At 43.4% G+C, this 12,343-nt stretch overlaps 1 protein-coding gene across 1 annotated transcript in view; it reads left to right on the top strand.

The window, feature by feature from the left end:
- The window catches only part of LOC121572095 (inactive ubiquitin carboxyl-terminal hydrolase 53-like), a 77,277-nt gene that overhangs the window by 8,612 nt on the left and 56,322 nt on the right, over positions 1-12,343 (top strand). Inside the window, exons 2-4 of the mRNA XM_045221749.1 lie at positions 8,460-9,159; positions 10,117-10,209; positions 10,455-10,589. Of these exons, the coding sequence (XP_045077684.1) occupies positions 9,016-9,159; positions 10,117-10,209; positions 10,455-10,589 (372 nt within the window). The 5' untranslated portion in view covers positions 8,460-9,015. The remainder of the gene's footprint in view (positions 1-8,459; positions 9,160-10,116; positions 10,210-10,454; positions 10,590-12,343) is intronic.

Here is a 12,343-nt window from a genome sequence, read left to right as displayed (position 1 = left end):
CATGCGTGTACACAACTTCAAGAAGGTTGGTCAACTGTATTGCAAGCAAATAGGCTTATTGATTGTTTAGGGGAAATGGGAGGTTTGCTGCATGGGAATTATAATAATGGTAGGTTAATAAAACCTTCAAACGTAGGCCTAATGATAAAATGGATGCATTTGCCGTTGGTAAGGAGATCGCGTAGCAGCATATCGTCTATGTTTATTTTACTTTTATATAGGCCTAAATCCTAATCATATTGCAGGATTATTCCTGCTACGGAACAAATAGTAAGCTACCATTTATCAATCACTCATTCAATAGCCAAGCATGCTCGAAAGTAAATAGACCTGTAGCCTTGAGAGTATGTGACTGTATGGGTAGGCTACAATATTGTTACCATAAAGTTAAATAGAGGGAATTTTCCTGGCAGGTTTATAGCGCTCATATGGCTCTGATTTATCAATGAGAATATGCGTATATGTTGCGTGCGACAGTTTGATAAATCCCAATTTGTGCCACACGCGAATCCTAGAATCTGCACATACGCCAGAATTTACTAAGAAATGTACGCATGGTTGATAAATGAGGCCCCAGTACATGAGGGTGGAAGGGGCATGACACTTCCAGTTGGTCAGGGATGTTTCCTGTGTTTTATTTAATGGACAGCTAACTGTACGTCAATCTACTGAGTTCTTAACTTGCTGTAGGTCTGCAGAGCTTGGCTTTGAAAGCAGTTAACCACAGTGTGATTGTTTCTGGCAGTAACATATAGGCCCCAAAAGTACCAACAGAGAATATTTTGTAGCTTTAATATTTATTTATCCATTCTAACTTAAGTTTCTCACTGCAGTTTTCCACAGATTAAGTCAGGGAACTAATAAACAGTCTTTCTTGTCAACCTTCAACGCTATTGTCTGTTTTTTCCTTTTCACGGTACAAGGTGCCGTCAATTAACATTTAAAAGAAACATTTGTGAACACTTGAGTAGAACCTCGGAGAGTGTAAGCAAGGGAGGCAATTAAAGTTCTGAACCTTCGAAGTGTCAACAAACGACACCGTAATCTGTTTCCTCGCTGGGTATTTGTTTTGTAGTGTTGATTTGGGAAGTCAACATTCCCTCTAATCCCCAAGTCTATGTGAATACAATTTACGATTGTTCACAGTACGTTATAGAGGAAAAGTGCCATCTTCAGACATTATATAAAGGAATGTGTTCCTGGTTGTTAGTTCATCAGATACCTCACTTGTGCCCCGTTATATCTTCACACCTGAGTAAGTAAAGTGACACTGGATGGACATGATTTCTTTGTTATTTCCTAAACATGCTCAGTCTGGTTCTCATCTATTTTGGGTCAGACGGGGTGTCATAGCAAACAGTCTCCGGGGGTGTCTCGGGGGGATTTGGGATATGCAAAAATACATATTACCATTTCACACATGCGTATAATGTGTGAAACAGGAAGATTATTTTTGGGACATCATAGCAAACAGTGGAATAGTTTATAATTTTTAAAACATTTTTTTTATAGCAGCTGTCTTAGGTTATTTTAAGTATGATTTCTGAACACATTGAGTTGACCACAGTCGAAATATGAAACAGATTGGTCTAATTAATTTAATAACACACAGGTCAAAGCGCCGGAAAAACAACTCGTTTGAATATGTTTTTAAATTAGTCATGGAATATTAAATGTTAAGTTGCCATATTTACATTTTTAGCATTCATCCAAGTTATGCTGCCATAGACAGCTCTTAGCTCAGATGGCAAGAAAGAAAAACGTATATAAACCTTACTTTTCATTAAGATTGACACCCATAGATTTAGCCTACTGCATCAATATAAAGTGCAATGAGCCACACCGTTTCTTTCCTTTTATCATCTCATATGCCAGAATTGGTGTGAAGATGAGCAACATCATCTTCAGAGAGAATATGATCTACATTTAAAGACCATTGTTAAAACCTCATTGATTTGAGGACAAAAAGCAGCAGCTAGCCTGAAAGCACTGGGCATTCTATCACCCCAGGGAACTAGTTTCACCACTGAATGTTTTCTCCTATTGGGAAAGCCATCCATCAGCGTTGAGTCAGAGTCGGCAAGTTGTGGGGAGGGACACGCTTTAGCCGTCACAAAGGTGTGTAATGCGCCAGCTAGCTGGGATGATGTATTGATCTGCATTGAGCAAAGGCACACTGCACCACTGTTCAACATCAAGGATTCAGTAGAGAAAGTATGGAAATGCCTCAGGGAGTTTCTTATTGGAGGCAACAAGAGTGGAAAGTCAGTTATTGAAGTTGTTACACAGGTATTAGGGCAACTTGATGTAAAATTACTAACCCCCCAAAAAACTGAGCTTTGCGTTTCTGTAAAATTAGGTACATGACACCTTTTCTGCCAGTGGCTGCTTTTTGAACAGTCACGTTTTGTGATTATTTATCTGACATGTTAAATGAATGTTTCAGTTTGACGACAAATCGACTAATCGAAGGCTCTTGTCATTGCCATAGAAAATACATCAGTTAAACCTCTCTGAGGCCATTCATCAACGCATCTCTAATAGATAAATTACAGCACCAGATGACTTACATTTCCCACACTGTAGCCCAGGTCACGTTTGCGGTGTTCATGTCAAACGGACAGCCTTGCCCTGTCAAAGATGCTGATGCACAACAGACACTCTCTAGCTGATTGCTCAAAGGTGCTAGCCTTAGCATTTATTCTATGACAATATATTTTTTTTGTTTGCGCTTGGAATTCGCAAGACACCATCTAAGCAAGCCTCTCTCTTTACAAAGTCTCATAACTCCTTCATGTGCTTTGGTCGATTCCAAAAATCCAGACCAGTGAAATGACTCGGGCGACCCCCCTCGCTTGGCTACTCCTCAAAGACATTTTTGGCCGATTTTGTTTTGTTCTCTTTAATTATTCTGTACGATAACAAGTGTGAAGGTCATGGCCACACGTTCAGAAAGGCCTTTTAAGTGTCGGTGGGCGATATGGACAAAAAGTAATATTGTGATAAATGTAGCTATTTTGCTGAATAACAATAAATACAACGATAAAATATATTTTCTAATGGACAGTGACTTTACTTTAGCAGCAGGGCTCTAGACAGTTTTTTTCCAGTGCCAAGTAAGACAACTGACGTAGTAGCCTATTTCATCTAACATATCCAGGGAATGCATGATTGATATTTTGATGTGCAACCTGTCAAAATAAGATCCAGAATTAGATGTACGCAAATTCTCTGAGCCAAAAATACATATTTTTGCATATTGGCCTATAGGCTATAATATTCACCACCTGAGGAAGTGGGAACTCCAAAACACTTAGCTAGATTGCTAACTCTAAAATGTATATTTACATTTTAGTCATTTAGCAGATGCTCTTATCCAGAGCGACTTACAGTTAGTGAGTGCATACATTTTCATACTGTCCCCCCGTGGGAAACGAACCCACAACCCTGGCGTTGCAAGCGCCATGCTTTACCAACTGAGCTACAGGGGACTATATTGTTGCTATAGCCGTGTAGGCTAATTGATTAATCTGTCAGTAAATGTAGGCTAATGTCCTGCAAAAACGTTCATAGCAGGAATCTACATAATGCTTAGGATATTACTGTTGACCAAATAATGATTTTAGAACAATCTAAAGGAATGTTGTGTATCAAAATCACAGAAAATGACCGACGTACACGAAAATGCTTCAGTAAGAGGAAGGCAATGTCGGTGTCAGTAATTTTCTGTTTATCTTCCCAGCTCTAGTCAGGGATGCAAATGACAGTTGTTGTTGTTGAACAAGGAAATGCAAATGGAATCCAATAGAGAGACGTGATTCATTGGCCCCTTGAAAGGCCTGCCATCTCAGTTGAATGTGCTTTTCACAGAGATCAGATGATGCCTATGTTTGTTGGTGGATTTGACATGTCTGCATATTGATACACTTTCTGTTAGACCCAAGGATAAGTGCTCAAGCCACACTGTGCTTACTAAACAAGTCTTGCCATCATTAACACAGACCCATTTTAAAGCTGCAATATGTAACTTTTTGGGCAAACCGACCAAATTCACATAGAAATGGGAGTTATAGATCTGTCATTGAAAGAAAGTCTAAGAAGAGGTAGATCTGTTCCATGTGCACTCATTCTATGCTTCCTGTTCTTAAGTTTAGTTTTTGCTTTTGCTTTTTAGCTTTTACTTTCGGTTTTGTACACCAGCTTCAAACAGCTGAAAATATATGTCACAGCGGTTTAGATGGACAATGATTCTTTACACTATACATTGCATGTTTTGTCACAAACTAAAATTAGAATAACTATTTGAATTTTTTCAACCAGGAAATGGCGGAGCAATTTCTGCACATTGCACGTTTTTTAAGAGTCTTTTAAATTGGCTTATTTCTGTTTGTCTGTAAAAGCCTGTAACTTTGCAACATGGAATTCCATCCTCTATTCTAAACCGATCAAACGCATAATTAACACAGCCTGGAGGAAATGATGTCTTCCACGCCTCAGACCTCTGAAGGAAGGGTGTGTCTCTCGGGTTATGCGAGATGCCATGCCATGACATCACTCAGCTGCAGGAGAGTGGCCAATTGGAGAGCAGGCTTTCTCCAGACAGACTGAAAGCAGGAAGCCGAGCTATTTCAACACAACTGCACTCACTTTACTCCCACTCAAATCACATGGTATTCATAGCACCAGCATCCATTTGTCTGATTTTAATATTATAGTTTATCTTAAAAGCACAGTGGCTATTGACAACATCTTCTGTAGTTTTACCTGCGCGGTCACGCTATCATTCTTCCTGTCATAGCAACTCTATACCAGCAGGTTAGGTAGGATATGTGTCAGTTTGGAATGAAACCCCATGCCTGTCTCCCTGGTGTGCTGGTATTCAGCCAGTACAGGTCAGAACAATGTCTGCTGCTCATGCACTGCATTATCATGTCCTTTAAGAATGCTGTCACCTGCCCTGACCACAGGGGTATTATCCTGTGTGACCTACAATCAGTGTGATATGTTCATTGGTTTCCTTTTGAAACCAGTGAGAATGTAATGACTGCCGCTACACAAACAAAATCCTTGAGAGGAGTCGATGGCCTCAACGGCGCCATAAAATATAATTCAATGAAACTGGTGACAATAACGCGATAATGATTATCAATGGTGACAAACAGGTAAACATTCACAAGGCCGCGGGGCCAGACAGATTACCAGGACGTGTACTCTGAGCATGCGCGGACCAACTGGCAAGTGTCTTCACTGACATTTTCAACTTCTCCCTGACCGAGTCTGTAATACCTACATTTTCAAGCAGACCACCATAGTCCCTGTGCCCAAGAACGCCAGGTAACCTGCCTAAATGACTACCGCCCCGTAGCACTCACGTGGGTAGCCATGATGTGCTTTGAAAGGCTGGTCATGGCTCACATCAACACCATCATCCCAGAAACCCTAGACCCACTCCAATTCGCATACCGCCCCAACAGATCCACAGATGACTCAATCTCAATTGCACTCCACACTGCCCTTTCCCACCTGGAGAAAAGGAACACCTATGTGAGAATGCTGTTCATTGACTACAGCTCAGCGTTCAACACCATAGTGCCCACAAAGCTCATCACCAAGTTCAGGACCCTGGGACTAAACATCTCCCTCTGCAACTGGATCCTGGATTCCTGACGATCCTCCACCAGGTGGTAAGGGTAGGCAACAACACATCTGCCACACTGATCCTCAACATGGGGGCCCCTCAGGGATGCGTGCTTCGTCCCCTCCTGTACTCCCTGTTCACCCACGACTCCAACACCATCATTAAGTTTGCTGACGACACAATGGTGGTAGGCCTGATCACCGACAATGATGAGACAGCCTATAGGGAAGAGGTCCGAGACCTGGCAGTGTGGTGCCAGGACAACAATCTCTCCCTGAACGTGAGCAAGACAAAGGAGCTGAGTGTGGACTACAGGAAAGGAGGGCCGAACATGCCCCCATTCACATCGACAGGGCTGTAGTGGAGCGGGTGTCCACATCACCAACAAACTATATCATGGTCCAAACACACCAAGACAGTCATGAAGAGGGCACGACAATGCCTATTCCCCCTCAGGAGACTGAAAAGATTTGTCATGGGTCCCCTGATCCTCAAAATGTTCTACAGCTGCACCATCTATAGCATCCTGACCGGTTGCATCACCGCCTGGTATGGCAACTGCTCGGCATCTGACCGCAAGGCGCTACAGAGGGTAGTGCGTACGGCCCAGTACATCACTGGGGCCAAGCTTCCTGCCATCCAGGACCTCTATACCAGGCGGTGTTAGAGGAAGGCCCAACAAATTGTCAAAGAATCCAGCCACCCTAGTCATAGACTGTTCTCTCTGCTTAAACTTTTGTTTATTTAGTAAATATTTTCTTAACTCTATTTTCTTAACTGCGTTGTTGGTTAAGGGCTTGTAAATAAGCCTTTCGCAGTAAGGTCTAAAACTTTTATATTCAGCTTATGTGACCAAATAAAATGTGATCTGATAAATAAGTAGGTCGGCTTTCGAAACCCAAGATGGCTGCATGTGACGGCATTGTTTTGAAGGCACTGCTGAACACAGGACAATCTCCGATGTTTTAACAAGGTTAGCATAGAGACCTTAGGACTATTATGTTGTTGAGACATACGTTGGTCCTGTCTGGTTGCTGTCTGTCGTGCCAGTGCCAATGCAGCCTGGGCATTTCTAACACAATGGCCCATTTTTCTTTCTGTCAAGTACCCAACTCTGGCCATTTCTTGTCTTTGAGGCCCTCATTATTGGTCAAATAATATTCTGCATAAAACCCACACAATTTAGATAGCCCCACTGGGCTAAAGATGGACCAGCCCGTCTGGCATTTGCCAGAACTGCCCTATGGCCAGTCTGTTTCTGACTGCATGCCTTGACACCCAGTATCTACCAGTCGCAGTACATTACTAATGCTGTGGATCTATTGGTTGATTGTCAAGCTATGGATGGCACTTCACTGTTCTACATGGGTGCTTGTGAGCTGTGGAATACAGTATTTGCATCATCATGTACTCCGAGGTGCCTAACTTAAAACAGAAATATGAGTTGTATGACAGTGGATGCTTCTAGATCGTTTCCTGTGATTATCCCACTGGTCTGATAACTTCCCCTAACCACATTTTTAGCTATATGGGTAACACTAATGTGAATAGAATGCAGATGAGTATAGAGTCCTTGGTTCCTCAGCTAACATTTTACAAGTTTCAAACAGACAGATAAGAACAACAAAACACCACATGGTTCAGGAAGCTTGTTGGTTGACTGTGGTCTGCTGGTTCCCCTGTGGGATGTGTCACCCTAATAACCTTGGCACTGAATTGCCCGGCTCCTTTAGCACAAATACAGTGTATGTACATGCATTGTACTTAAACAGCCCTTAACCAGCATGTCCAAAGCAAGCAGATGACACATTGCAGATGTCACCAGCAGCATTCTGGGAAACAGCTCTATGTTCTCTCTGTCGCGGCTGCCTTGCGGGTCGGTTGTTGCGTTTCAAGTTCAGTGTGTCGGTAGGCCCGTGAGCATGTGGGCTGCACTGCTTCCAGGATCAACTGAATCTCAAATGGTTTACGACACTCGTGTCCCGGTTATGTTTTCGAGAGGCTATTGCGAGCAGCAGGTCAGGCCAGGCAGGATCATGCCTTGTCAGCCTAATGCTATGTCCGCTCCAAGGCGAACACACACGTTGGCATGGCTGTGAGAGCCACTATGTGGCCTAATGTTGAAAGACTGGCCATTGACCAGGCGTTGAACCTGAAGGAAGGCGTGCTGTAAGTAGCTTATTTGCACTACATTGTTTACTGGGCTAATGATATTACTGTGTGACTTGGCATAGCTCCATTCTTGTTTAACCTTCATCTCGGTAGCTGGGGCACGACTATTCAAAGTGACAAGATGACGAAAGGTTTGGGCTTTACAGCACGTAATATGTATGCACAGTCGGCTGTAATGTCTTAGTTTGGTGGACTTTGGAATTTGTGACCTGATTTCTCTAAGACCTGGACAATGTTCTCTTTGGTAATGTTTTAGACATTGATACTGTGAACTGTAAATGATCAATAATTACTTTGTTTTCCTAACTCCAATAAATGTGTTGAGGGGATATATTAAATGTACATCTGGAAATGTACAGACAATTAGAACAAGGGTGTTGAGAAAAGTTAATGGATAAGCTTTGTTGACATATTTATAAGATGGTGGGGTCAACTACTGCCCTGGAAATAGGTGAAGCCGGATGTTTACTATTGCCAGAAATATAATTGACTGACTAGGAAGATCCAAACACCCCTTTTTCCATAAAGCTGATACAGTATTGCACAATTGGTCCTTGAGAGTAGAATGTTTATCCTGGATGTTCATTTTGTTTTCAGTTTAAATTATTATTTTGTTGTCTCAAGTCTCCTTTCACTCTTTGTTTTACAGATCAGACCTAATTGACATCCAATGGTAAGAGCTGCCTGGTTAGATCTTCGCTATGGATGAACCTTGGAAAGGGCCGATCAATTCCATTTGACTGCTCTATAACGTCAGGGCAATGTGGAGTGCCCCCAGAGACAACCGGGGCCCACAGCCCCTCCCATCCCTGTACTGAATCCCCAGTGCAGAATGATCCAGGCTGGAGAATGCCTAACACCCCTACTTCAGGAGTCAAACGGCTATGCATAAGAACAATCAGACTAACAATCTGTTTAGAAATGATATTCTCCGGATTCAAAACACTTCCTAGCCAGTGATAAAAAAACAAAACAACATTTTGACATTTAAGACCATTCCAAGTGGTGGACAAGGTAAAATCACCTTCCTATCGAGCTGTGGAGAGGTGGCAGTAGTCACCCATGTGTAGGAGGAAAATAGCTGCTGCTAGTGGAATAACGTAGCCTCAGATTGTCGGGGGTTCGTGTCTTGCCGGGGCGAGGGATCCCACCAGTCTGCCTCACCGAGTGACTCCGCTCCCGTCCAAAGGCAGACCCTCTATCAAATGGCATGGGTCAAGTTCTTCAGGAAGCCGGGGGGCAATCTCGCCAAATCCTACCAGCCGGGGAGCATGCTGTCTCTGGCCCCCACCAAAGGCCTGCTGAACGAGCCGGGGCAGAACAGCTGCTTTCTCAACAGTGCGGTGCAGGTGAGTCCTATCTTACCAATAAATAGTAAATTATTACTGCATGTTTTCTTCATATGCAGCAGAGGTAATGGCCATAAACAGATAATTGCAATAAATGCTTTGTTTTTGAATGGCTATGTATCCAGAACAATGGGATGGAAGTAGAGACAGTTAATCTCTGATTAGGGACATGAGTAAAAGCTTAATGTGAATTGCAACAATGCCAAATCCCTTTATTGCAATACCTGGTAAGCCGAGTCGATGCAAAACATGTTCTCATTTCTAGTAGGCTACATCACTCATGTTAGCGTTGCTTAGTTATACGAAAGGTCTCGACAGCACCACCGGCATTACTTTACAGCCTCAAAGCCCATAGCTTAGTCACTGTAAATTCGTCAGTACGTCCCAGCAAGTAACTGGAAGGTTGTTTTTGTCTCGTGGGATGGCAGTTGGCGAGAGGGTTGGCGGGTGCAATTATCCCGCAGTGAGGTCACTTTTCCAGGCCGTGACTCAGAGGGCGAGACGTGGCTGAGCTGGGTGAAGATCTCTGACACCCAGGGCTTTGTTTCCAAGGAGCCCTCCTCCCCCTCTTTCTTTCCCCCTCCCTCCCTCCTTCCTCTGTCCTCCTCATGGCCTGACTCAACCAGAGACCCCCTTTAACTCTAAGCACCAAGGAAGGACATCACTAGCCCTAAATCCCCGGTTGAGAATGTTTGAGGACAGGTCGCAACGTGAAGTAAGCTGGAGAAAGCTTGATTTCCACCCATAATTATTAACTGGCCCTCAAGTGTCACATTTAGAACTGAAAGAGTGTTTTCTAAAACAAATCCCATAAAAACCTGTCTTTCATCAAAGGTTATTGGGAAGTATTAGCTGGCCAAGTCTGGGTTATAATGAGAGTTTGGTGTGGAAAATGAGGAATTTAATGAACATGACAATACTTTCTCAATAATATGTTTTCTTCAATCCCCTGTTCAGGTGCTGTGGCAGCTGGACATCTTCAGACGCAGTCTGAGGCAGCTTCCTGGACACTTCTGTCTCGGAGACTCTTGCATCTTCTGTGCGTTGAAGGTATGCACCCTTCATCAAGTCTTAGTTGTTGCAAGCAATCACTATATATATATATATATATATATATAAGTTACTTTTGTAGGGATTTATCGTTGCTGACACGTAGTTGTCCCTTGAGAACTGCTGTTAATAATTCATTTTAAATGTTTTCATTTTCAGGTGCTTGAAAGTCAGTTAGGTTTGTTCGGAAACCTTTAATTAAATGAATGGTCTGGTCAATTCCCAACTTCTTTCCTGTTCCGCAGGGCATCTTCTCCCAGTTCCAGCACAGTCGGGAGCGCGCCTTGCCCTCGGACAACCTGCGTCATGCCCTGGCAGAGACCTTTAAAGACGAGCACCGCTTTCAGCTCGGCTTCATGGACGATGCTGCCGAGTGCTTTGTAAGTTTCCCGTGGTGACTGACCAGGCTTTCCGGCGGAACCCAGGTATCCAGGGGGGCCTCTGAGCAGAGGCGACTGGGGCCTCCCCAGGGATAGACTGGAGTGTGTTGGGGACACATGAGGGCATACGTGCTATAACAAACATTGCAGCGATGGTATTAAGAGATAAATGTGTACATGACACTGCAACAAAATTTCCCCATGGGGACAATAAAGTAAGTAAGTAAGTAAGTAAGTAAGATGGGAGGGGTTGAATGGAGTTGGGACTAATAACTAATAACAACAAGATAACTAATGTAAAACATACTGTGTCCTTAAAACGTATATAGGTTATAGGTTAAGAACTTTTGTGAAAGAGCACAGTTTGAAAGATATGGCAAATAGAAATCAAACTGGATGGACATAAGAAATAGATGGGAGAGGTTGAGGGTAGAGGAAGGACATGAGTAAAAAATTTAACTATTGTAAAATAGACTGTGTCCATAAAATGTATATAATATGTACAGTGGGGAGAACAAGTATTTGATACACTGCCGATTTTGCAGGTTTTCCTACTTACAACGCATGTAGAGGTCTGTAATTTTTATAATAGGTACACTTCAACTGTGAGAGACGGAATCTAAAACAAAAATCCAGAAAATCACATTGTATGATTTTTAAGTAATTAATTTGCATTTTATTGCATGACATAATTATTTGATACATCAGAAAAGCAGAACTTAATATTTGGTACAGAAACCTTTGTTTGCAATTACAGAGATCATACGTTTCCTGTAGGTCTTGACCAGGTTTGCACACACTGCAGCAGGGATTTTGGCCCACTCCTCCATACAGACCTCCTCCAGATCCTTCAGGTTTCGGGGCTGTCGCTGGGCAATACGGACTTTCAGCTCCCTCCAAAGATGTTCTATTGGGTTCAGGTCTGGAGACTGGCTAGGCCACTCCAGGACCTTGAGATGCTTCTTACGGAGCCACTCCTTAGTTGCCCTGGCTGTGTGTTTCGGGTCGTTGTCATGCTGGAAGACCCAGCCACGACCCATCTTCAATGCTCTTACTGAGGGAAGGAGGTTGTTGGCCAAGATCTCGCGATACATGGCCCCATCCATCCTCCCCTCAATACGGTGCAGTTGTCTTGTCCCCTTTGCAGAAAAGCATCCCCAAAGAATGAAGTTTCCACCTCCATGCTTCACGGTTGGGATGGTGTTCTTGGGGTTGTACTCATCCTTCTTCTTCCTCCAAACACGGCGAGTGGAGTTTAGACCAAAAAGCTCTATTTCTGTCTCATCAGACCACATGACAGACTCCCATTCCTCCTCTGGATCATCCAGATGGTCATTGGCAAACTTCAGACAGGCCTGGACATGCGCTGGCTTGAGCAGGGGGACCTTGCGTGCGCTGCAGGATTTTAAACCATGACGGCGTAGTGTGTTACTAATGGTTTTCTTTGAGACTGTGGTCCCAGCTCTCTTCAGGTCATTGACCAGGTCCTGCCGTGTAGTTCTGGGCTGATCCCTCACCTTCCTCATGATCATTGATGCCCCACGAGGTGAGATCTTGCATGGAGCCCCAGACCGAGGGTGATTGACCGTCATCTTGAACTTCTTCCATTTTCTAATAATTGCGCCAACAGTTGTTGCCTTCTCACCAAGCTGCTTGCCTATTGTCCTGTAGCCCATCCCAGCCTTGTGCAGGTCTACAATTTTATCCCTGATGTCCTTACACAGCTCTCTGGTCTTGGCCATTGTGGAGAGGTT

This window comes from Coregonus clupeaformis, chromosome 8 (assembly GCF_020615455.1).
Source record: "Coregonus clupeaformis isolate EN_2021a chromosome 8, ASM2061545v1, whole genome shotgun sequence".
Classification (NCBI taxonomy): domain Eukaryota; kingdom Metazoa; phylum Chordata; class Actinopteri; order Salmoniformes; family Salmonidae; genus Coregonus; species Coregonus clupeaformis.
The sequence above is the reverse complement of the archived record's forward strand: the minus strand, read 5'-3'. Positions and strand labels throughout refer to the sequence as shown.